This window comes from Chanos chanos, chromosome 1, assembly GCF_902362185.1.
Source record: "Chanos chanos chromosome 1, fChaCha1.1, whole genome shotgun sequence".
NCBI classification, from domain to species: domain Eukaryota; kingdom Metazoa; phylum Chordata; class Actinopteri; order Gonorynchiformes; family Chanidae; genus Chanos; species Chanos chanos.
This window is the reverse complement of record NC_044495.1, coordinates 6,978,026-7,005,529: the sequence shown is the minus strand read 5'-3', so window position 1 is coordinate 7,005,529 and position 27,504 is coordinate 6,978,026. Positions and strand designations below refer to the sequence as shown.

The following is a 27,504-nucleotide window of genomic DNA, read 5'->3' as shown; positions in this document are numbered from 1 at the left end:
CTCAAGTTTTGACCCCACTCAATGACTGGATTACTTATTCTAGAATCTTAAAACATCCTCTACTTCCATTGACTGTTCTCCTAGCTTTGCGCCATTGTATCGTGACCCAACTTCTGCTACACAGTGTGATGCAACATTCTTAATTACACCACATTCATCTCTTTTCTTCATAAAGCACTGCGGTCCAAGGACACAAAATCCACGCTGCTAAACCCGCGAGAAAGCCACAGAAGTCTGTTTCGAGCAGTGCGACATTCGCTGCCTGTTTATCGCGCTGATGAAGATTTATACAAACAACAATCTTCCCCCTCTTCAGTTTTGTCATGATTGCTGGCTCGCTTAGCGTCTTTACATTGGAATTACCTAAATGGAGGCCAGCGTAAACAAGGCCTTGTCTAATCAACACCCGAGATCCCAGATAATATAATCTTTTACAAGTCGCAGCATCTGTCAGACCCTGCTATAAAATCTGAAGAGAAATAATTATGGCCCATCAAAGAAGAGAAATGCGCAGGGAGCAGAGGCGAAACAGGCTTGGCAAGAGACTTTTACCGACAAAATTTACATAAAAACGACAAAAAAAAAAAAAAAAAACCACGACAGAGAAATGACCTAACGTCAGATTTTTTTATTTTACTTTATTTCTCTTCCCTTGAATAGATTTCATGAGTGAGTCTCTTCCCCCCTTCTTTTCTCCTTTCTCCCTCCATCACTGGGTTTTGTTTCTCATGCATAGCTGCTATCTTACCTTCAGCTCTCTGGCCAGATTTCAGCAGGAGGAGATCCAGAGGGCAGGCATTAGAATTTTATATCACTTCACGAACACAGAAAGAGAGGGAGGGGGACTCAAAGAGAGAGAGAGAGAGAGAGAGAGAGAGAGAGGGAGGAAAGGACACATGAAGCCCCTCTGACAGTCGTTGAAAAGTCAGACAGAAACACGAGGCATGTTTTTTGTGTCTCTCACCTGTAAGGCATTTTAAAATCAGGGAAGGGAAGCAATAAGGTAATTTCACAGGTGATATTTCATAACAGCGCTGACAGTTTTACGGGTGCCAGATTGGCTATAAGCGCCACTGATTAAAACCAGGGAAGGAGAAAAAAAAAAAAAAAGTTGAACATTAAGACGCCAGACAAAGATGTCATGTATAAAAGTCTCATCTTCAAAGTTTTCAAACTAAAAAAATAGAGACACCTCTTTCTGCGGTGCAAACACGTGAAAAAAAAAAAAAACATTTGGAACAATCTTGGCGCAATATAAAAATTTATAAATAAATAAAAATACAGTCTGTCTGGTTTTCCTCTCAGGCGATTTGCAGGGACTAACCAGGGCGATGGAATTAGTTTATTCACAACTGCATCACTCTCAATAGCTAATCCACTGCGCTCTCTGCTCCGCCGACTCCAGTGTATCTATAACGTCTCTGATATTAATAATACAAGAGGCCGCTGATACTTCTCTGATGCCTATCCTTCCCACTGAAGGCTTGTTAAATATTCATTGACAATTATTCCACACTGACTGAAGGGTAAGTAGCCAGGCCTGTGTGAGAGCATTGAGAATAAAGAGTCATGCTGCTATTAATGCTCAGTTCTTTAACATACCCTCTCTTTCTCTCTTTCTCTCTGTCTCTCTCTCTCTCTCTCTCTCCCCCTCCTCCCCCCACCCCCTTCTCTTTTAACCAAATGCCTGCAGATCCGAATCACATCCAATCCTACTCAGACACACGGTCCAATCAGGAGGCCAGGGTTCTCAGGTTTAATTAAAACACCAGGTGGGGCTTTACCAATGGGAGGAAGAAAAAAAAACTGGCACAACTTGGGGACAAGCATTCACACATATAAAATCTTGATTTAAATAAGGTATTTGTGAATTTGACAACACACTGCTAGTTAATAGAGAGAGATTAAAAGTGAAGGACAACGGCAATAAGACCTTTTATGACCAAGGTTTATTCCAGGAGCTTTTATTGTAGACCATACTGCAACTTCATCAATTCCCCCTAAGAGAGTGACCATGCAGGAACTAAGTTTGGTTGTAATTCTCTGGACCAGGCAGACTCATGCTGGCAAAACTAGGTGAGACTGCTCTTCTCTTAGGACGTCTGACTAATGCACTGGTCTGAATACCGTGTTTCATAACACGCTGACTGAGAGGATAATGTAAACAAAGTAGCAAAAAAAGGGGGGGGGGGGGGGAGAACACACACATTCACAATTTTGAACACATATGACACTACGAAAAAAAAAAAAAAAGAAATATTTGACATCAAACTGCTTTTCATTTAAAAAAAAATGATTTATCTTCAGCGTTTCCCACCCGTGTAAAGTTTCATTTGTTTGGGCCGCATTTCACACTTAGCAATTCAGCAGCTCTCTTTCCGAGTAAACGTACTCTCAAAAACAACACCACAGGAAACGTCAGGTCTAAAGTAAGAACGCCTGGTTCTGAAACCACGAAACAGCACAATCAGATTAGGTTTTTATCACTGCAGGTATGACAGAATTCATTAAACGTTTGGAGGTATGGAACACGGCGACACGGTGCCAAACAAAGTGGAGACAAACATAACATAACAGGATCCCTCTTTGCAACGTGCACGGGCGTGGAGTCAGAGGAGATCTCTGATTCAAGTTAATAGAGCCTAAATTCCTCCTCGTTGCTGTATTTCCAAGCAAGCTTGGTAATCTTTGATCCTATTGCCAAGTGTTGCATGCGGGCTAAAGAAAAAGAGAGAAAATAATCAAATCTGGTTTATATATTTGCATGCAGGATAATGTATATAGCCAAAGGACAAGGAGTAAGGGGGAAAGAATTAGATGAATGAAGTCATACTGGGGAAGACAGTGAGAATACGCTGGGGTTTATGGTTTCATTCATGTTTGGAACTGATTGAATTTGTTTCTTCCTGTGTAGCCTTCATAAATAGAGAGTTACAATATTTCCATTCATCTGTTTATGAAGTCTAGAATTGGCAAACATTGAAGAAAGAGAAAAAAACTAATTCAAAAAAGACAGTCCTGATACAATTCATATCAACTTTGAAATATACAAAGGACAGTGTGCGTACACCAAAAAAGATTTTACATGCTGTTTTCAATGTGCATTCTGTTTTAACATGCTGCAACAGTATTCATTTCAAAGTACTTTACATGTACGTTTAATTTGGGGTGGGGAAAAAAATTAATATAAATTACTAACCACCTTGCATATTAATTCATATCACTTATGTGATTAAATATTTGAAACTGTCTGGAAAAACTAGGCCCTATTAACTTTTTCATAAAACATTCATTTCAATTGTCAGATTGCCTTTGGCAAAAACACTTAGAGAAGTATGTCAATTTTAACTCACTTTATAAATTACAGTTTGAGTGCCTTTGCATGCTAATACATCCAGGGAGAACTTGAATAAATTACTACGTATTTGGAACCTTGATTATTTTTCATTTTCCACTTAGAGTCCAATAAACATTTTTCAGAAGATGTAGATGAATGTTAAGTCCATGGGAATTAACTCAAAGTCAAAGTGATGGAGCAGTAGTGAAAATGGGATTTGCCAATAAAGTGCTTAGACTAGGATTAGTGCGATTTAGCTCTGATAAAGGCATTGTACACGAGATAAGGGCTAATCCCTACACATGGGAGAGTACAATCATTCATTGTTCATTAATTTTTCAAACATATACTGTATGTGTGTGTTAACATCGGATTAAAAATAAATAAAATAAGCACTGATGCTAAGGTTTTCTCAGCATCTTGGCGGACTTGTCTCGACATAAAAGAAAAGCACATATGGGATCTGCAGTTATTTTAAAGTTAATGTCAATAATAAGACTACAAATCCCGAGGGTACATGTTTTTTTTTTTCGCGTTGTTTCATCAGGGGTAAAGGCGCTTCCCTCTGACCCTATTTAAACCCTTCAAAGCTCATTTCTTAAATGTAGCTTTTTCGTCATTCTTTATGACCCAGCAACGCTAGCCACAAAAGCTATCTGTTTTAAAAATCTGATTATAATAAACTCACGATGATGCAAACACGTGGGGCAAAGTGACCTCAAAGTGAGAAGAATTTCTGGGTGGGAGAAAATAAATAAATAAAACTACACATAAACTTCAGTATCAGGGCGCTAAGATTTTTCCTCTCCCAAAATGTCCTGGATCTAAAGTCGCCACTTCATTTAATTCCATTTTCAGCTGCCATAACCTGGGGGGGGTCAGGTTTTAAGCACGGTGACTTTGATATACCTAAGACTGCTCCATATGCATGGTTTGTGTGGATGTGTTGTGGCGTGGCTAGCTGTTAACATATGCCAGTGAGCAGGCCGCGCGTCCCTCCCTCCTCCCGCTGCGCTGCAGTCAGGCAGATCGAGAGGGTGAAATGGGCACCCTGGGGCAGACAAGCTGTCTCCGAGCCGCCGCCGATAAGGGGCCCTCCCTGCTTTCTTACATACGTACGTGTGACAATGTAAGTATATGCCAGCAACACCTGGCAGGGCCTAGATTCACCCCGGCCGTACTGAAGGGCCAGAGATACCACCGCACCGGGGGCAATGCAAGGAGGTCCCTGCACTCCCGTCTCTGATAAACTCGCTGCAGATCTGTGAGGGGGAAAAAAAAAATATATGCTATCCCGAAAAAAAAAAAAAACACGCAAATGTTGGACTGTCGCTTGGTCATTAACTCCAGGCGATTCTGACAAGCTGGTTACAGGATTGGACACCCGGTGAGAAATAACATGGACTTCTCCAAAATGATTATGTGGAGAACGAAAAGTGTTTATGGGGGGGGGGGGGGGTTTGGGGTAGTGGACTCCAGAGAGAAAGAGGCCATCCCTGCCTTAAGGGGACAATGGAGCATTCCATTACAGGGCACAAATCAGTGTTCTTACTCAAACTACTTTACATAACCAGCCCCCCCCCCCACACGTTATTTTATGTACATTATTTTAATGTACATAAAATAGATATAAAGCAAAGATACAATCTTTTTGATGATTGTCTGGTCATGGTTTGACTGCAGTTTTCTTTAGTCTTTATACATAGTGCTTGTATACAACACTGCACCATGACTGTCCACAGATACAATGCTGAGTTCATATAATACAGTCAAAAGGGGAGGTTTGGGGTGTACTATGGGAATGAAGTGAGTCATGGAAGGAGAAAAAGAAAGAGAGAGCAAGTGAAAGAGCATCAAAGAGTCCACCAGGAGATGAAGTGATGTCACTGCCACAAACACCATTCCAGAACAATCCTCTGACATGGCTAACACCAATCCAGCTAAGCTTGTGAACATCACACCGGAGCACAAGCTGACTGAAGCTTCCTCTCATGGTCGCCAAAATCACAACATAGCTCACAATCCCCAATGTTTCACAGCAATATTGAACAAATGTAAAAAAAAAAAAAAAAATCGCACAGTAATCCCTACACACCTAGGCTGGAACAAATCCCTTTCTGCCTGTCCTCTCTCCACTTTGATCTGATATATCGTGACATTTAGGTGAATGACAGAATGCCTCTTCATATGTATGGATTATAAGCTGACATATGGAAATGAAAGCTACTTTTCCATGGATGAAACAGGAAGATCGGAGCATCATTAGCTTCCTCTGCTCTCACAAACCACATTATTGAGACTCCAGTGACTGTTGGCGCTTCAAGCTGTTTATGATTACTTCTCTCTCTCTCTCTCTTTCTCTCTCTTCTGTGATCCTCCCCTATAGCTTAATTAGAGGAGAATAACTAAGCAAGACAGGGCTCCCCAAAGGATTACCATTTGACCAGCATCCAGCCATGTTAAAACTTTATGGTCTTATTCAGAAAAAAAAAAAAAATTCAGACCGCACAACACGGCATAGCGATGTCAACGAGAGCATATGTTTGGAGCAATAATAACCAAGCGTTATGGCTGTCAGGAGAGACGCGCCCAGCTTTGTACACACCTTAATGGCATTCCGGGGAGAAGCTTAGTGTCTCCGTAATGCGGTATATTACACCAGTGACAGGGTGCATAGCTCACCTGTGTGCCATTTTTAACAAAAGCAAATTAATGACAGAGGAGATGCACCTGTTGTTGCAAAGCTTCAGAAATTAAGAGCAAAGGAGACTTGTCATTGAGAATACCCCCTTGACAGCAATTTTCAAGTATTGTTTAGTCATGATATTACAGTTCTTTAAACAAATTTATTTAAAAAAAAAAGAAAGAAAGAGAGAAAGAAAGAGAGAAAAAAAGAGGGTCCTAAATTCCCCAAGCGAAGTAGCTTTGATAGCAGTAACGTGGAATGAGACCCACGTATCCCAATCGAAATTTGGAGCATGTCATTTAATGGGGGATTTCACGGTTGCGATACTGCCCTTTGTCGGTGAACAGTACGTTAACACGTCCTTATGAGGAGGCTAAAAGCGGCACATCTTGACATTTATATGCCGACAAGCTCCTGATTGGTTCCTTTGAAAAGAAAGACACAGGAGCGTGAAGGCCGTTCCTCCTAGCGTGGAGTCCATGCTGTGATCAGCATTATCAAGCTGATGTCGCGGCCTAAATTCAAACAGCATAACGTAGCATGTTTTATCCAATCAAAAATCTTGTCTGAAACCGTCACTGCCCGTGAAAACAACAATTATGCACCCATCCAGGTCACCAACCCTCAGAAAAAAAAGCAACAACAACACTCGCTTACTTCTAAGTCAGAAACTGTTGTCTAAACTTAAAGAACATGATGGGACCACTCTCTTGTCTAAATGGCAGCAAATTTTTTACCATTATATTTCTTTTCAGTGAACGGGGTGTTACGTGTCTGACGTCTCTGCCGCATTAACACTTATGTAGCAAAGGTCTCACATGTGAACAAAACACCAGCCCACTGAGCAAAAAGCTTGGTACAAATGCTCTAGCAGAGTCAAGATTTGTGGATCTTACTGTGACCTTCCCCCTCCTCTACAATGGCCAGGGTCTAATTAGGCAATGCAGCTGATGGTCATTAACAACGGTGTGCTAATGAATCACACCCTCTCCCTTTCTCTCTCTCTCTTACTCTCTCTCTCTTTCTCTCTCTCTCTCTGTTAATTTGTTGTAACCAAGCAGCTAATGGATGCCAGAGCTGACTGATGGCCCTGATAGGAGTGATTTCTAATCGCAACAAAACAATTTAAAAGCATCCAGGTTATTTACATCACCTATAAGAAAAAAAAAGAGGAGAAAGCAAGTATCTGAGCCCATATGAAAAAAAACAGGAGGAAGAAGAAGAAGAAGGAGGTTAGAGGGGGGGGAAAAAAGAGAGGATTTTTCGTGTTTTGCAGGGACCAAAAGGGAACAGCAATTCTCATTTACTGTAGATGAGTCCGAGGAGATTATGAAGGAAGGGCGGAAAGGGAAGATAGTGCCTTGCCTGTGCTGAGACCCATGGGAAATCCAGCCAGGCTCTCATGTCTCTCAGCTCGCTCCTCATGAAGAAACACAAATACCTCTCTCTCTCTCTCTCTCTGTCTCTGTATGTCTGCACTGAATGCCTGCACAAAAATCTAATTGAAGTGCAATTACCCAATCACAATTGACAATTAAACAATGAGAAATTGGTACCCAGAATGACTACCTCTGCAATTACACATTAAGTGCAAGGTATAAATTGAGTCTCGCACATTTCCAGCGAAGCATAATTGTGTGTGTGTGTGTGTGTGTGTGTGAGTATCCATGCGCGAGTGCGTATATGTGCGTGCGGGTGCAACTGTCAATGTATATTGATGTGTGTGTGTGTGTGTGTGTGTGTGTGTGTGTGTGTGTGTGTGTGTGTGTGAATTTGTGTGTATGTGTTTTCTAAAACGGTATCAAATTATTCATGCAACCACACCAGCGTTAGTGCTCATTTATGAAAAATTGTATATTCATATCATGTGCAACTGGACGTGTTGCCTCCACCCCACCCTTTTCAAAAGAAAACTTCCAACTGGAGAGCTTTTACTTTAGATGTTTCTTATGCTAATAACGCCTCCCTCCTCCATCCATGGCTTTGAGTGTGTTTATTTTGCTGAGCGAGCAGTGGATAGCCGCAGGCAAAAGAAGAGGAGTGTGTGTGGGGATAGGAAGGGGTGAAAAGGGGAGGAAATTGGACCGGGCCCTGGACGGGTTTTACCTCTGGGCTGGCGCGGTCTACTCGTGGCACTGGAGAGGACTCGGTGGCCAGGATCTGGGCTTTGATGATGTCCAGCGTGCGCAGCATCCAGCTGTGCTGCCGACGGATCTGCCTCTGTAGCTCTTGCCACTGGTGTGCTATCATCTGCAGCATGTCCCTGAGGCCTGCGCAGACACACACACACACACACACACACACACACGCACATCACTAATACCAAGTAAATAGCTCCATGGCATTGATATGTTATGAATACGCGTAATAAGTATGTACGGTTTAACATCAGCAAAATAAGATTAAAATATAGAAAATTTTTGTTAACGCCTGAGCTAATGCATAAGAGCATAAGAACGTTACTACACAAAAATACAGTACAATGCCATGTTACATAGTTAATACACTGTTAATAATACTGCAACACACAAAGTTAAACAAAGAAAACTGTATAATGCCAGAGGCACACACACACACACACACACACACAAGCACACATCCCCCTTAAGTCCCCATTAATGGTTCTTTAATGTGCTGCTATTTAGCCATCTATCACTCTTCAGCTTTAATGATCAGGCAACATTCCTCCACATTTCTTATACAACCGCCTCGACCACGACGACACTCGCTAATAACGCTCATCATTAACGTAATCACAGTTATCATCACCACAAGCATGATAGGTATAATCTTATTGCAATAGAAACATATCCTCTTTATAACATGGGGGGGGGGGGGGGGTTAAAATCTAATCGCAAATTTTCTACCTACTTCATCATGTTATCTTTAGCTGAGATTTAGTGTTTGCATCTGACGAACATCTGAGTGATTGGAACAATCCTTCTGCAACTCTGTTTCTACGGACGCTACTGCATTGGCAGACGGTGCCGATTCTCCCCGGCTTTACCAAGGCGCTAGCCGTTTCACAAATCCTATTTGTTCACAGTAATTAAAAAGCATAAATTAAGATAAATGGAGCAAAGGCGAAGAATGACCCTGCATTGCTCGCGGATCACACATACGCGCTCATACCCGCCTGCAGTTAGACGTCAGCTGTTGTTCGTACCTGTGCAACGATTGCTGATCCGCCGAGTTGCTAGGAAACTAGGTATTAGTGGCCGGCGTGAGAAGTTGCGGTGAGATTTTTCTAATAATTGCGGTGTCCAGTACACACCACACAAGAGAGAAGATACTAGAAGCTGAGTTAAGATTAGGTATAGAAGGGGGGGGGGGGGGGGGGGGGGGGGCAGAAAAGAGAGAGGAGGGGACGAGTCATTCTGGGAGGATTACAGTGCAACTCGAATGTCGAGGAGCTTTCGAATCTGCCAGATTCCTGAGGGCTATCTGCATATTTAATGGTGGGCAGCTTAGCAGTCGGGAGAGGAGACATCTCGCCAACAGGGAGGTCAGCTTGGTGGATTTGTACATGTGCTGAGCGCTCGACTGGCTGGCTGTTTCGGGTGAATAATCAGGTAGCGTAGAGGAGACGGTATGTCCGCGTGATGGCCTGTGACTCCGGCCCTGCAGTTCTTAATGCCACTCGTATAGAGAGAGAGAGAGTAGGACTCCGCCGATTCACAGAAGCTACTGCTACTGCTGCTGCTTTTATCCCCGAACTCAATTCGCTCGCAATTCACCGAGTCTTGTGCGTGTGTAATGTATGTGGGCATCTCGGGCTGAAGCGGTTACTTCAAGATTTATGAATTCTGAAGGTCAGTATGTTAATATAAACATTAATAATAAATGTGCGGCCGGTCGGCGCAGTACCTGATTTGTGGGAGATGATGACTTCCAGCAGCTGCCTCCCCTCCTCCAGCACGGCATCTTTCAGAGAGCAGTGACTGTCCACGTTCAGCTTAAAGCTCTGCACACACACACACACACACACACACACACATACACAACATAATGCATGACATCTTACTATAGCACACATACATAACATATAATGTACAACACAGAACACATCGCTTACTCACTACTCTCTCTCTCTCTCTCTCTCTCACACACACACACACAGGCACACACACTCACACACACACTCCCTCTTCATCTGTCTTTTTCACACAAACACCTCATTTTCTTTCTCTTCTCTTACTATGTCATTATCTATCTATCTATCTATCTATCTATCTATCTATCTATCTATCTATCTATCTATCTATCTATGTCTGTATGTATGTCTTTGTATCTCTATAGTTCTGTAGTTCTGTTTGTAGATCTGTCTGTAGCTTTGTCTTAATTAATTCCTATTTTTCTTTCTCTCACTCACATACACAAACACTCACATGCGTATGTAAGTGCAAACTGCAAACTATACATATTCAATGTCTCACCCTGTCTCTCTCTTTTATTCTTACTCCCTTTCAGACACAGATGACACACATAAGTACATGTGCACACACACACTCACACACACACACACACACACATACAAAGTGTCAGTGCTCTCCTCACACATTCAGAATCTTGAAACAAATGTTCATAAAACACATTAGGGCCTGTGTGCAGTAGCTGAAATGCACATAATCTCCAGACACACTGCTTTCACACAACCTCTAAACACCCTTCACACAATTGCAAACCTCACACACACATTATTCATGGATCTGTGTTCCTGGGTGAATTGGTGCACCCTGTTCTGCGTCTTGCCACATTTGTCGGAGCCCATCCTGCTATCTCTTGCTGTTCTGAATTATTAACAAATGACACCCATCCGTCTAATTCATCATCTTTGCCATAAACTAATATTCAAATGACGTTATAAACCCCATTCTCTCCCAGCTGTGCCCTCTAGAAAATGACCCACACTGCTTAGCGAGAGAACAGCAGTCTGTCTGTCTGACTCTAATATCTTAGCAGGCCGTCACCCTCTCCCTAACAGGACCCATCCCTCTCTCCTTCCGGAACTCTCCGGCATGTGTGCCACTCCCCAAGGCCTGTCCGCAGCTCTGATGTCTCTATTTTCTTATAATGCTTTTAAGAACCTCCAAATACTCTTTCTTCATCCTCTCTCTTTCTCTCTCTGTTTCGCTGTCTCTCTCTCTCTCTCTCTCTCGCTCTCTCTTTCTCTCTCATTCGCTTTTTCCATCTTTCTGGGTGCTTGCGCAGGGAAAAAAAAAAAACTTTCATGTTGATTGGTTTTGATAATACCCAGTGCTCTCTGGCAGAGAGCTCTTGAGTTGCTGAGTGTAATCAAAGTGTAGAGAGCATTATCCTGGGTCTGAAGAAGGGAGGGGGAAATGGGGTGGGGGGGGGGTAGTTGTGCTGGGATGTACTTTTGAAGATGTGTGTGTGCGTTGGTATTGGGGAAGGGGGTTGGGGGGGGGGCTCCCACAGGGACCCTGTGGAGAGGTGCCTAAAGCTATCTTCAGCTCCCATTCCCGTCTCCTCAGATCTCGGCCGGGCCTGTTTCACGCCATTACCGGCGGTTCTGATCTGACCGGCCTGCGGAGGGCGCGCCCAACTGCCAAAACCCATGATTCCATCCTCTGCACCGCGTGCCTGTCAGTCAGTCAGTCAGTCAGTCAGTCAGCCTGCCTTGCCTCACATGCAGAGGGGGCTTCCCTGGAGCTCACGGATAAAGAAGAACAGGACAGCATGCTAAAGACTGAACCACACCCCAGTGGCAAGTCAGCATCAGTGAAAAAAAAAGGGGGAAAAAAAGGGAATGGAAAACAGACCCAGAGACACTGACAGTGCTTTTCAGAGTTAGCTGAGCCTTGTCCGTCTGTCAGCTACCAGTAAACATTTTCAGCCAACTGTGACTCGTTCAGAAATACTCTCCATAGAATCTACCAATAGACAGCGACTTCCTGTCTCGGAATTTAAACTGAATAATCGAAGAAGTAGATTTATAAATGTTTGTAATGGTTTATAAAAGTGTATGAACAAATGTATAACCATTTAAAGGGCCATTTTAATTTAAAAAAAAAAAAACACAACTTTTTTTTACACACAATTGGTTGTTTCTGTGGCCAGACAGTTTTGCATATACTAAATTAGCTGTCTCGTAAGTTAGCTTTTCACTGCATGCAGGGCGGCAAGGTTAAGAAATTCACTCAACTCGTTGTCATCAGAGAGTGGCTATAGGCTAGTGATGGATAGACACAGGAGAGCATTTATCACTGATGACAGACAAGGGGAGAATCTCAAGAACGTTTATTTATGGTTGCGGATACAGCCAGAATTGATAGCCTTTATGGTCTTAAATGCCTTTAAAATGAGCAAAACAAACCAAAAAAAGCGCCCAATAACCAGATATACATCGCTGATTTATGCTCAACCAAACGTTTTTTATATATATATATCTGACACTAATATAGAATGTTTATACCAAGGACATTTGAGCTTTTTTCGATAATCTGAAGAGGTCGAAAAAAACTGTGTTGATGTTATACACTCAATCATTACTGCAGGGGTATGAATATCACACGCATCTTATTAAAACGGTATAAAATGTCTCTGTGTGGCCATGTATGCACCTTTAATTCAAGGTTGACTGTAAGCAATAATGTGATATATATCATCGTCTGTACTTAATGCACATCGCATTAGGTCACAGATACGATCAACTTATATAGTCCAAGAGCTGAGAGAGGATTTTTGCTACATTCACAATCAGGTATAATTCATGCATTTGTGATTTGATTGTATCTGCCTTTACCTCGATCAACCATGATGAAACTGAAAACATACCATAATATCCTCAGAAAATAAAAATTACTTTTCATGATATAAGATTGAACTTTTTTTTTTTCTAATCACATCTTTAAAATATTTTACGTCATAAAATGAACAGTTTTCTGCTGCCTGGAATTAGTGAAAGGCGTTTTCATTTAACGATGTTTTCTTCTGGGACAATGGGTGATGGGTTATTTTTTTCCCCCCCCAGAATCAGAGTTGCCGTAGAGACGGTGTAATAGTCTATGTTCTGAGCTGCAGGTGGGCACAGCTCTGGTTCTGCGGTGTTACAGCGAGCTCAGGTCTCTCTGGGTCGGATTAGACAAGAGGGCGGCTGGGTTATCACTGTACTGACACCAATAGATGTGCGCACAAGCCGCTGGAGCAGAAGCCGCCCTCTTCTAATCCTTAACTCACATAGAGAGTGGAACAGCAGAGAAACCGGAGAAACATGAAGGGGAGAGAGCAGGTTGTGAGCGAGGAGAGAGAGAGGGAGAGGGAGAGGGAGAGAGAAAAAAGAGGGTGAAGGTATGTGTATATGTGCACGCACGCGTTTGTGCATACAGGCATGTACGCGTTTGTGCATGTGTGTGAGAAAGAGAGAGTGAGAGAGAGGGAGAGAGAAAAGCTGTTAGCCGTGGCTGCGTCTGGGGACGGGCTGCGTGGCAGTTTTGATGGAATTGCGGAGCTGCCGTATCCCACAGAGGAGAAGACAGGGGCAGGAGCTGGAGGTAAGGGGGTGAGGAGACCTAGCCAGGGGGGAGGCATGGAGGTCTCCTTAGAGAGAATTTACAAGACAGGGAAATACAACGCTAGTTAAAGGTGATTTCAGACCCCTGGTGATTAATAAAAACCAGGTTAAAATGACCCTCAACTGGCCTCTGAGATGCAGCCTACCTATTTCTGCCTTTGTTTCATTACACTTTTATATATAATTAGCCTTTCCATGAATATGAATATGTGTGAATTAGAAAGAACATTAACAAAATAGAGGTAATAATGTTTACTGTCTCAACTCCTGGGTAATGTAAAATTATATTAAAGAGAATCATTCCAAGATGAGTCCAGTAAGAATACGTCATTGTGCTACACAAGACCTGTTTTACCTCAGATCCTTGATATGTGTGTATCAGTTTGTATAAATGTATCAAAGTTTGTGCAAGTGTGTGCATATGTATGTGTTTATGTGGGATAGAGAAATAAAAACGGAGAGTATGAATATCATGTGTACACATTGAAAAGTTCACATCTCTCTGTATGTATGTAGATGTGTGTGTGTGTGTGTATGTGTGTGAGTGTGATATTTAAGAGAAGAGTGTGCGTGTGTTGTGTCTTTGATGTGTGTGTTCTTAATGATGAGGGATGGGTGTGTGTGTCTGTGTCTGTGTTTCTGTGTGTATTTGCATCTGTATGTTGGGTGTATATTTTTGCTGTGTAGAAGTTGAGAGTGTGGCTGACTTTGTGTGTTCCTCCACTGTTGTCCCTCTGACTGGGTGCCTTGTCCTGTGCTCTTCTGGAGCCCTGTGTTCTCATTAATAAGATTCAGAGACCTGGATCTGCCATTCAGCTCAATCAATAGCCGTTTCATTTCTCGCCATCTCTCAATGCCTTATGAGGTGCCACATTTCGACCCCTCGTTACTGCACTCCCACGGGTTCCAAGCACACACACACACGCACACACATACACACACACACACACACACGCACACACACACACACAGCAGCTGGATTTCCAGCTCTAACATTACATTGTGAGGGCACCCACTTCATGTCCTGGGAGCTCCTGATGAGAGAATGAAAAAAAAGAGAGAACAGAGCATCTGACTGCACTCTCTCAATCAATACAAACGGGTGAAGCTCTATCACTATAAAACACATTGTGATTGTCTCTCCAGGATGAGCGTTTGGCTGTGCCACAAAACCTTGATAAAGACACACACACACACTAAGACACAAACATACACACAGATACATGGCCTCTCACTCCCCTCCCACCTCTTTCCTAACTCCACACACACACACACACTCATAAACACACACAAGCACACACATACACCGGACACAAAGGTAGGCTTCAAATTCACATACACAGTTATGCAGTCTCACAATACAGACGCGCACACACACACAATCACTGAAAACGTGTGGAGTATGTGCTGAATTGTGACCAATTGCTGCACTGACAAATGAAGCAGTGTCTGTGTAATCAAAAAATCACATGAAGACAAACCAGACAAATCAAAAACCAGACCAGGACAGGGATTATACACTGTAAGTGTACCGATGAATCACACATCACAGTTTGGATACACATATGAGAGCGTGAGAGTGTGTGTGTGTGTGTGAGCATGTGTTTGAATCAATGTATATGAACATGTGAATTTATGCTTGTACTCGTGTACCACTGGTTGTGTGTGTATGTACGTGTGTGTGTGTGTGTGTGTGTGTGTGCGTGTGTGTTCCCATGTCTGTTGTTTTTGTAAGGTAAAGTGGTGGATTTTGACTCACGAGGTGTGTTTCCAGGTACAGCTTAAGGCAGTCCATTTCGGCTCTGGGTGGCGTCCAGTTTTCTGTGCACTCAAGGGCTTGTCTCAGCCAGCCGATGAACTCATCCAGTTTACTGACAAAACCCTGCAGAGACACAGAACAAACTCACTGACTCCTGGCTATTAAACCACCACCACCACCCCCCCCCCACCCCGCCACAACCCAACCATCCACCCTCTGTCGCTTCACAACACCAACAAACATCAGTTCATTCTGCCCAGCACATTCCCCGGTCTCTTATCAGTGACCTTCAAATAAATTTACGCCAATTTGATAAACTTTAAGTTAAAGTTAGGGGGAGAGAGGGGAAAAAACTAGATGTACAAACACACTATATGTAAATGGGAAGATTGTCATTCAGAAGTTGCCCTTCATCTGTTTGAGGAATTCATCCAACAAAGGGGTGGGGGGGTTGGGGGGGGGGGGGGTATTCAGTGTGCCTGAGATGGATGACTACTGCCATCTGCTGGTTCAGACTAAAACTGCATCCAGTGGGGGACTGGGCATTTTCTCCTGATTCCTGTAGGGTTTTTCTTTTTTTTCCTTTTTTTTTTCTTTTTTTTTTTTTTTTCCCAAACCTGAGTTTGAGCAAGGGGGAGAGAAACATTAGAAGCCTGGTATGGTTCACTAATTATTGCACACAGATAAGCTCTCATGCAGCCCTCAAGCCTTGATATATTACCATGAACCTTAACGGATCAAATGGCATTTCATAAAATCTCTAATGAACAGAGAGAGCCAGACCCCTAAAATTCGATATCATTATATTTCACATATTTTCTATGGCAGCTGCTTGGCTCATTATCTGACATTGGTGAAAATCAAAGATATTGATACAAATGACCTCTCCTCAGATGGAGATAAAAAAAACACTTTTATTGACTGCCTGGCCTTCGCCTCACAGACAGACGGTGCTTTGAAGTGGGCGAGAGACTGGGTCTCGTTTCAGAAGGTAGACGCTGGAGAGATGGTTCTGAATGTACATCACCCAAACGACTGGCCCCTCTGTGCCAACTGACCAGAGGCAACCTACCTAGCTCCTTTTGCCCCTCACTGTGTTTTCATGCCCAATCCACCAGGCAACTGTGATACCGTACACATAGTCATCTGACAGAGAGAAATACGGCAAAGCGATAGCAGAGCAGTCAGTGCTGTTTAGTAGACAAGACCGGTACATAATTCCCCCAGCAAAGAACCCTATCAGTCTCTCTCTCTCTCTCTCTCTCTCTCTCTCTCTCTCTCTCTCTCGTCTGAAACGAATGCGTAGCCCGTGGATTAACTTAGTTTGTACCAGAACGCGTTTGTGTTCAGGGACGTGTGTTACAGAGGTGGAGCACTGAAAAATATCTCATCATCTCACAGAGAGAGAGAGAGCGAGTGAGAAAGAAAGAGAGAGAGACAGGAAAACACAGGGACAGAGAGAGAGGAACATAAAAAGGGATCAGTAGGACATGGGGATCACAAAGCGATTGCTAAATTAAGAGAAAGCAAATGAGAAAAAGAGAGAAATGGACAAAGAACGGAGATAAAGAACAAAGCAGAAAAAGATAGAGAGAATATGAAGATGAGAAAGAACTGGAAGAATGAAGGGAGTGAGAATGAAGTGAGAGAGAGAGAGAGAGAGAGAGAGAGAGGCAGGGAGGAAAGAATAAGAGTGAGAGAAAGAGATAGAGAAGACAGATAGATGGGTAGAAGGCTCGGCGGCGCGTCACACATGACTAGGCCCCTGAGACGCCCCCCAGTAGAACCTTCAGCTGCCAGCTGTCTGTTGCCATGCGGATGAAGTCATCTCCAGAGGCCCCTATGCTAATGCAATCAATCACCTCCCCCCGTGACACACCATCATCTCTGCTTGGCCCGGTCTGCCTGCTAGACACACACACACTCTCTCTGTCTCTCTCTCTCTCTCACACACACATGCACACACACACACACACACTATAGAACCACTTCTTTCTTTTTCCCTCTTTACTCTGGCTCTGGCTTCATGTGAAACCTGTGACGACGTCGCTGATCATTTTTCAACCCCTTTGGTCGAGCTAGTAATTCATTTGAATATAAAGCCCTTCTTGCACAGTCCTTATGGGTTGGTTCTGTGAATGGTGAGTTAGTGTGGACAAGGCAAGCACTACACTGATATGAATCTGTGTCATAACACAACTATAACAGTACTGCAATGATGCCGTGACAACCTGACTCTGTTTATGACAGCATGCATAGAACTTTGGATGCTCTATGAAACACTGTCATGTAAAGACTAAACAAATGATGTTAGCTGCTGTGGTAAGACATGACTGTGTTTGGCTGCATAGCAGTATTGTGGTGTGATAACGCTAACACTGTCCATGTTGACAGACACAACTGACACAAGCCTGTGGCATCTGTGCTGACGACACTATGATAATGTATTATCTGCTCTGCAACAGAAGGCTCCTGGAAAGTGTTACCATAACAACAACAATAACTGTATCTACACATATTACATTTGCATACTGCACATTGCGTTTGGTCCTATCATTGCACAGAAAAAAATTCATACAATGCTGTTTGGTGGATAAGGATACACTATACTAGGACTTACTAAGTTTAATGGTCTTGGCATCCTTCCATCCATCCAACCAACCATTCAGTCAGTTCTTAATGTTTACACAGTGAGTAGGGATTGTACGTTGAAACAACACTAACCTTCAGCTGATTGAAACAGCCCCTGTGGCCGGGCTGGTGTTTTGAAATGATAGACAACATCTTTACAAAGTGTTGAGTAGCTCAAATCCAGTTCTAGAGGGCTGAAGTCTTGCTGGTTTTCAAGCCAAACAATCATACTGATTGGTTGATGACTACACACCTGTTTCCCTGTATAAAAATCATTTCTCTGTATCAGAGAAGCACAAAAACCAAAAGGTCTTTTCTCTTCCAGAGCCAGATTTGGGAGACTGTGATTCATGGCCTTTTCTGGAGAACAGTGCAAGTCACCAGCAGATGGCAACAGTGTGCCGCTTGCACTGATCTGAAAGATGAACTTGAGACAAACTCAATATTGTACTGGGTGACAGCAAAGTTCAGGATTCAACCTCGGTGTGATCACATGAATGATCTGACTGGACGGGCTGATTAATCATTAAAAGCCGTCAAAATACATTTTTGTTGTGTCTGTTAAAACAATTTTTGGTTTAGATCACATTTCTGAATTTTTATTCTATTTGATCTTACTGGAGAGGCCAATAAATCATTAAAAACTGTCAAAAATAATTCCTTGCAGTAGATTCGTAACACAACTCAGGCTGAGACAACATCTCTAAAATGTTATTCCATTTGATAGGACCAACATTCCCACATGTGGCCTGGTCATTCAGAGACTCGATTATACAATTATTTTTCTAGTTACTTCATGATACACTTAAACTGCCACAAAGACAGAAGGGGGTCTAAGAGGATTTTTATAAAAGCTAAACTATGTGCAGTCAATAGTGTGAATAAAATTCAAAGATTGCATGTTCTTATATGTCTTTGAATGTCTTAAGTTTTACATTGAGCCGACATGCTCATCTAGAGTGATTTAAAATTTTACTGTGTCAGAGACTGTGATCCAAACCAACATCCCTCTGATCACTGGACCACCAGGCTACTAGCATCCAGAATGCAGTCTGCAGTCATGCTGAGGGATAATGCTACAGCCTTTCCTGTCTTTATTCTTGCCCATAAAAAAAAAGATACTGATGCACCACCTCATACATCAGTGCCAATATCCATGACTAATGTCCCGCAAAGTAAGAAATGCAATTACTTCATCTATATTTTAGGATGAGTCACCTGTGTGCTTCGTTTTCAGCTAATCATTAGTTTGATGTTGTGGCAATGAGTGATGTGTCCAAAGTGTCGAAATAAATGGTGAAGTCAGAGAAAAAAAAAAAAGGTTTTCACCTCAATCTTCCCCCACACCTCCTGGTAGTTCTCCTGATGTTGGATATCTTCTAGAAGCTTCTGGATGAGGGGTGTGTACTGTTCTGCCATCCTGGAGGCTTTGGACAGGACGACGGCTGTCTTGTCTCCTTTCCTGGACTGCGGTCTGCTCCATCCAGCCTCGTCTTCGGACAGCAAGTCACTGAGGGGCCCCGACTCGATGCTCTCGTCCAGGGAAGGGGCGATGTCGCTGGAGGACGTGGGCGAGAACCGTCCCATCAGGTAAGACTTCTTACAGGGGTGCAAGGGCAGGAGATTCGGGTTGCTCTCCCAGTCCGGGTTGGCTTCGGTCAGCTCCCAGTCATCCACATCCTGGATGGGTTCCTGTAGGGGCCTCTGGGGCAATGCCTTAGCCAGGCTCTCCAGCTTCAGCGCCAGCATCTCGGTCTTCCTCAGCTGGGCCGGGAGGGCCAGGAACTCATCTGAGCCGTACCAGTGCTCTTCTTTTAGGCTAGTTGTCTGAGGGACGTTGTTCCCCACATGCGGAGTGATCCATAGGGATGGAGGAGCTGGGGAAGGCCCCTCAGGGCTGGAAGAATCATCCCGAGGATCACGGTCTGAAGAGTCCTCCGCTGGAGAGAGTAGAGGACTCTCTGAGTCACTGTTTGACTGCTGGGCCTCTGGCTCCACATCCTTTGAGGCGTTGTTTTTTGGACAGCGCTCAGAGTTGCTCCTCTGAAAGGGAGCACTGGCTCCACCAGGTACTGGGGGTCTCTGGAAAGTAGCCGAGTGCTGCCGGTTCCTCAGATTGGTGGCATGAAGGTTCTCATAGGATTGGCTTCCGTTTCCGGGATACACCGAATCCAGCTCCAGCCAAAACTTGGAGCGGTCTGGAGGATCCAAAAGTGAGGGCGTGCTCCTGCTTATGTCGGCTTGGTATTGGAGATTTGAGGGCTTGGCACTTCTGCAGAGGTGGGGTTCTGCATCGCCATCCTGATACATGGGCTTTTTGGGGAGGGACGGTTGGGTAGGAGATGCGTCAGTGCTGTAACAGCCCTGAAGAGGGCGTTTGGAGACACTGCTCTCGCTCTGCATGGCGGGAGCAGGCAAGGACGTCTCCTCAGCCGGCTGGATGGAGGAGTCCGTGGGCTTCTGGCCAGAGGGGCCAGGCTCTTCCGTGGGAGAAGAACCCTGACTGGGTTTCGGTGACAGACGCCCCGCTGCAGTGGTAAGAAGATCCACACTCTTAAGCAGCTCTGGGAAATCTTTCTCTAGCTCTGGGTACAAGCAGCGAGGCTCTTGACCAGTGCCCTTGTCTTCGAGGTCTTCGCTGGGGCTGTAGTCACTCAGCTCAAATGCAGTGATCCCACAGTCCAGAGAAAAGTAATCCTGACTACACTTAATGGTAAGCTGACCTGAATCGTCCACTTCTGTCAAAGCATCCAGTCGAGCCTGGGAACGATACATACAAACCTAATTAACTCTTTTTTTTCACACATTGCTGTTGTATTTGGCGACTGTGTGTGATATACACAGTGAATGACAGGAGACTGCATGTACTGGGTAAAATTAGATATCAATATTAAAGATTATTATTAAAAAATATTTGAAAGAGATACAGCATTTCTGAAGCGACTTGTTTATTGTTCAAAAGATGTCATATCCCATATCTTATAATAATGATGTCCCCTGCCATTTTTTCCCCGTTTCCATTGAGACATGATTGGGCTGTACAATAGTACAGATTTAAAACTCAGTTCATGAGGTCATGTCTATTTGGTGCTGGATCGCATTGTCTGGTGTAAGTGGGTGAAAAGATCAAATGTATTCATACTGAGTCCTTCAATACTGGACCTATGGTTTGGTGTTTATTGTGTACCGAACAATTTTCAACTGGTCAACAGTTAATGAAATGTATAAAACCACTTTTTTTTTTTTTTTTTTTTAATTTTTAAAAATGAAACCACACAACTTAATTTTGGATAATCCCAATGGGGCAGTTCTACACTGGCACATCAAAGGCATTTTTTTCAGTCTGCCAACAAACTGACATTTGGCATTTCCAGTGTGCTGGAAACATATCAAAACCACGTATGTTGTTTGGTACTCCCCCTACAGAGTGTGCAACGTCACCTGGTCGTGATCCTGGGAGAAGGCCTGAAGGATGTCCGTCTGGCGGGTGTAGTTGCCGTTGGAGTCTTGTAGACCCTGGAGGAGTCTCTCTTTGAGGACGAGGACAGACACACGCAGCTGATGCCACAGGACCTGGACAGTGCGAATGTCCACTATGATGTTGACTGAGTAGGACAGCAGCTTCAGGGAGAACTCTGTCTCCAGCAGAGCGTGGATCTGCTCCACATGGTCTGATATGTCCTCACAGATGTCCTGTACATATGCACACATACACACACACACACACACACACACACACACATAGGGACAGACAGACGGACAGACACACATAAATTATTTCAGAATTATTATTATATTAGAAATCGGGCACAGAACACATACATAAGAACATATGAAAAGAAATACACGCTATCAAGTACACACGCTAACACACACACACACACACACATACACCCCTCCTTAACACAAACACGTATACACACATATACAAACATCCTCTCTCAAGACATCAGCATTTATCGAGCCCTTACGAAACCCAAATATTGCCCGTAGACGCATTGTCAATACTAATATCTCTTTTCAACTTGTGAATAATGATAACAAACTGTTTCCACTCAGAGTTCAGAACAGTGCCTTTCACGGCGCACTCAGACGGCTGTGGAGCTTGAGATGAAAGATGTCTGTGAATTACAGGCTTTTGTGTGGAGCTTTACAAGAGCCTCAGATCACCAGAGCAGGCAGGACGATTCAACTCCGCTTTTAAAATATTCATTCAGGGAGCAAAGAGACAGCCCCTTCAAAACTGTAAGACAGCAATCAGCCGTACAAAGGCTACACTTAGAACCCACTTCAGAGGAATGAAAAAACCAATTGATTTCCAACTGTAAATAATGAAACATGTTGAAGATAGACACGCACTGGAAAATATTGAGAAAGTGGAGTGTTGCTCTGATATTGCTTTTCAGTGTTTTGATTAGAAGCGCGTACCGCTCTGCACAGACTGATGTAAATTGTTCATTCATAAAAGGTTTCAGATTCAAGGTCTTTTGCAATACTGAGGAGAAATATTGTTCCACAGAGCAATTACTTAGATCTAAGTGGATATTTCAGAGTAAGGAAGTACAATAGTTTGTCCTGAATAAACAACAGACTTCATGTAAACTCCAGTGACATTACTTACCTCGCCCAAGACACAAAGCAAGAAAAAAAAAAAAAAGGTACAGAGAAGAGAGAAGAGAATGTTCTAGCAATCTGGTGACCACATGAATGTAGAAGCAGAATGACATACTTCCATATTCATCAACTGAGTCATTTTCACACGATTCAAAAGGCGTCTTTCAGTAAACAAAAACAGAAGTCCTACTGTTGTATCCTACTCTGCACTGAGATACAGTATGAAGTGGTGTTTGATGCTATGTGTTGAGAAAAGTGTCTGTGGAAAGTAATCAGTGTTGAAAAGTGCGCCCTGCAGGGCTACAGAGGACCGTCAGAGTGAAGAGTAAACAGTAAATGATATGTTTAGGATGGCTATAACAGATCTCAAGGCTGAGGCTGTAAGGAAACAAGTCAGTTTAGTTCATGGAGATTTGATATTGACAACAATTAGCTTTCCTTGGCTTTAAGCGGAGCTCTGAAAAATGATAAATGACTCAAAACCATCACTTAGAGGCAAATTCTGCCCACAACAGTACGACAGTGATTTTTTTTTGTTTGTTTGTTTGTTTGTTTTTCGGCACATTGTGTAGAGTGCCTTTCCAGTTCAAACATTGGTCCACATGAGAGCCACAGACCCTGCTCAGTCCAAACCCGCCAATCTCTACCTCAAACCACATACCACTGTCTAGTTCCAACCAGACCGGCAAGCTCCAATCACAACCTTTTAGACTGAACTAGAACTAGGTGGCTTTACCCAGTCCCACCCACTAAACACTACCTCACTTAGCCCCGCCCACCCAAAACAGCTGGTCTCTGTCAGCAGCTCTGTTGACATGATGAAACACCAGGATCTTCTGAAAATATCGTTACCTCCTAACTCAGACTGAACGCTAACAGTGACATTAACCGAGTCAGCCTTACATATAACACACAAGCCATCACAGTCTGTGCTCCACCATTAATCCATGTCCAGTCCACTGGCAGTCAAACCACAGAAGTCTATACAGGGCAATCTGTGCCATGCCTGGAATTCCCCTGCCCAGAGCCTGTCTGTAATTAAATGACTACAGGGTGAGGTGTTTTCTTTTTTTTAAGAAATGCTGATAAATAAAGCACAGATACTGAGGTGCTGAATTACTAGCGGTGAACGCCAGTCCCGTGAGCTGACCTGGAAGGCAATGGATCTGAGGGTCTTTTCAGTCACTGTCCACAGTGGATTAAACCCTAAACCAAGCTCTGGGTGCTGATATGAAGGGTGCTGGTTTTTAGCGGCTGTCAGGGAGAGATGACACATTCTGACTACATTTAAAAAATGTCTTTGCCTCGCTTTACATCCTCTTTTTAAAACTCATGGAATTAATGCTTGTTCCTCGTGTTCATAAACATGCTATTTATATCATATATAAAACCACTTTACGCCCGTGAGGTTGCAGCGTTTCATGATCTCTCCTCTCAGGTTTTTGCAGTGTGTGTGTGTGTGTGTGTGTGTGTGTGTGTGTGTGTGTGTGTGAGTGTGTGTGTGCATGCGCACTCAGTCCAGGCTCTGACTGACTATCCCCTCCCCCAGTCTCAGTGAGGTGGGTTCAGCTGTCACTGCTGTATGTAGCCTAGCAGATGCCCCTCACACACACACACACACACACACACACACACATCAAGATTCTCACAGGACAGCAGCTCTGCTGCACCCCACCAAGCCGTAATGCAACCAAGGACAAGCAAACATTCTGAAAAAGGAATAACAGAATGCAAAATAACTAAACTTTGCATAGGAGACCGCAAGTTTGTTTAAATCTGCCTCAACATTCTATTGGCTCCCCTCTGAGTCCACACACCCTCCATTATGACATCACTGGCCTCTCCTTCTTTACTCAACAACAAACTCCACACAAACTATCACCAGGAACTCGACAGATCACCAAACATCCATATTATCCTTCAGGCTGAAAAACTACAGGCATGTTTGGGTAATAAAAGTTTGGTTGACAGGCTTTGTGGATTTTCATCTGGAGACGTGGCAGACATGCCATAGCAACTGAACTCTCATGACAACGCGATAACAACAGAGCGGCGGTTAGAAGCCAACATCATCTTGGCCGCGATGTTTCCTGCTCCCTAAAATACACACGGCATCTCAGAATGTAGGTCAGACAAACTGCCAACACACTAAAACCCCATACCGATGTCTCCTGCCCCGTCCACACCAAAATAAACATGGCTGTACAGTATGGTTTCAAGGTACTACAGGAAACCAGTCACGAGCAAAGTTGTGCACACATACTGGTCAAATACCAGTTCTGTTTCTTGGGTAAAGAACTGAGGACAAATTACACCAAATGACACAGACCTCATGAACCTGATCTTCAGATAAAACTGTTTGCATGGAAATACACAAGTATTCACTGAATGATATTTCTTCAAACCATTTGATTTCTGCAGTAAAAACAAGTTAAAGACATATTAAGACATGGTCTTATGGTCTGATAATATTTTAATACACAGTCAGTGTCAGAGAGGAACAGCGAGAAGACCTGGTGCATGTAACAGCAGACTATGCAAACACTGCACAAAACACTTTGACAGCAGACATATCTCTGAGCTGAGACAACACACACGCTCGTAAAAGTCTCTGCTCTCCTCTCTGTACTCAGCAAATCACAGCTGCTCCCTAAACACCATGCCCTCCAATGGGCCTTAATGTTAAAAACACACTGATGCACATCACACACACACACACACAGACACATAGACACACAGACACACACACACACACACACACACACACGCACGCACGCACACACGCACGCACACACAAACTGAAAAGACAACAAGTCCAGGCAACAAATCCAGGCAGTATTTGCATGGGCACACACATTTCCAGCATTTCTGGTCAGTTATTCATTCTGGCATGTTTTCTAATAAATTAGACATAAGCCAATTGCCTTTCCCATTGGCTATGCCAATGGTTTAAAACTGTGTCTCACACAGAGGCACATACTGCCATACTGCTCCAAAGTCATGTGCTATTAGAGAAGAGGAAAATGTGACACTCTCTAGCAAAGCCTAACCAAGTATTCCAAACAGCTAAAGCCAACAGAACAGTTATCTCTAAAGTTGACACAACACACCATAGTATATGTCTCTTACCTGATGCCTGTATGACTGAGAAAGAAATACGTTCAGTAGTGCGTTCAGTAGCAGACAACGTGTTCAGTGGCTTTAGTGTCAGTGACAGTTCTCTGGTGCTCTCAGTGCTTCTCCTCTCTCTCTCTCTCTTTCACTTGTTCATTCTCTCTCTCTCTCTCTCTCTCTTTATTGACCTGCTTCTCTTTCTGACAAGAGGAGGGGCTCCCTCACAACAGCGGGGGGCTATTTTGGGCTTGGACCTCAACCCCTCCTCACCCTCGTGCCGGGTTCACTCAGAATACCCCACGGTCTGGCACGGGGCAGCTGCCATCAGAGAAAGACATAGATAACCGGAGGGGAGGGGTGAGGGAAATGGGAGAGGTCAAGGTCGTCTCCTGAGAGACCACAGATTCTACATATGCCCCAGACGCACCCCCTGAGGTATCACTTGTCCTGTCTTAAATATGAAACTGATTAAAAAATTGTGTATAGTTTAGTATATAGCATTTAGAGTTTAATTTCACAGAGAGAGCTCTGAGGTTCTTTTACTCATGTGTTTCTTATATAATATTTTGCAAGGATGATTTTCAGCATTCAGTGTGTGTAATTAATATATTTACATAATTCGGTGACTTTGAAAAGTGTCAGAAAAATTATAAATACATAATCAGCATTTTCAAGTGGCTCCCCAAATATTATGACACAATTTATGAAACAAGCTGTGACTCATCATTTTTTTTTTTTTTAATGTTTTTTTTTTCCAGGGAAGCCAGGCTTTCAAATGAAACATCCCACTGACAGAACACAGCAATGTTTCCAGGGTCATAAAGAAGGGGTGTATTCGTCTAAATTTGTGCCATCTTAATTCTGTCTATCAAGTTTCACTCTTTTTATATGCTAAAGAGCACACGTCTCTCTCTCTCTCTCTCTCTCTCTCTCTCTCTCTTCTGCCACAGACACACGGTCTCCATATCTGTTTCCACTGTTTTACTAAGATACAGCCCCAGTTATAGCTATCATAAGCAATTCTGTTTGTCAGAGTCATTCTGTATGACTCTATGTCTGCGCATGTGATGAAGTGGCCAGGGAGTTCAGTTCAGCTTCAGGGTTCCTGTTTTCTATGTATTGCTATTGTTCACGAAAGTCTCCCCTCTATAGTTTCTGAAGGTAATCAACCGGCCCTTTATGCCACTGGTTTGAGTAAGAAAAACAGAGAGGAGTGAGCGCACACCTCGTTCACGAGGTGAGGAAAAAACTCATGAATCATAAACTGGAAATATGGAAGCAGCTCACGCACAGCTTGGCAAGGCGGCGTCATTTGTTTACTAAAGTTCTGGCAGCCAGCTGTCCTCTTCTCTGCTTCCCTGAGTTAGAAAAATGAACAAGAAAGAACACTAGGGCTACTGTAGACTTTAAAAAGCGTGTCGGGGCTTAGCCTGGCGGAGCTTAGCCTGGCGGTTGTTTTTTTTTTTTGTTTTTTTTTTTTGCTGAATCATCGGGAAATGGCTGAGGAGCCGCGGTGTGCAGGCTCCAAGATACTCAGTGTGATTAATCAACTCATCCACTCAGGACTAAATTCAATACTTAAAAACTAGGTTCGATGGCTTTTTCATGTGTAGACCTTCGAGGATTGTTCCCATGTCCCTTCCAGTTTTATCCGGAGCCCGGCAGTACATGAGCGGGCAGGATAGCTGGAATTCTCGGCGGTGCTGGGATTACATCACTCCAAATAAATGTCTCCAAACAGCTGTGGGCCACCTCAGGCTGCAAAGTGATCATGACACCCATGTAAAGATAAATAAAGACATGGAAAGAGTGAATGTGCGGGAGTGCGC

The 27,504-nt window shown here is 43.5% G+C and overlaps 1 protein-coding gene across 1 annotated transcript in view; it reads right to left on the bottom strand.

Annotated features, from left to right (window-relative positions):
* akap6 (A kinase (PRKA) anchor protein 6) overlaps positions 1–27,504 on the bottom strand; it is a 90,390-nt gene that overhangs the window by 55,113 nt on the left and 7,773 nt on the right. Inside the window, exons 2-6 of the mRNA XM_030787657.1 lie at positions 21,389–21,640; positions 19,277–20,707; positions 15,317–15,439; positions 9,891–9,987; positions 8,130–8,293 (exon numbers count right to left, since the gene is read on the bottom strand). Coding sequence (XP_030643517.1) covers positions 8,130–8,293; positions 9,891–9,987; positions 15,317–15,439; positions 19,277–20,707; positions 21,389–21,640 — 2,067 coding nt within the window. The remainder of the gene's footprint in view (positions 1–8,129; positions 8,294–9,890; positions 9,988–15,316; positions 15,440–19,276; positions 20,708–21,388; positions 21,641–27,504) is intronic.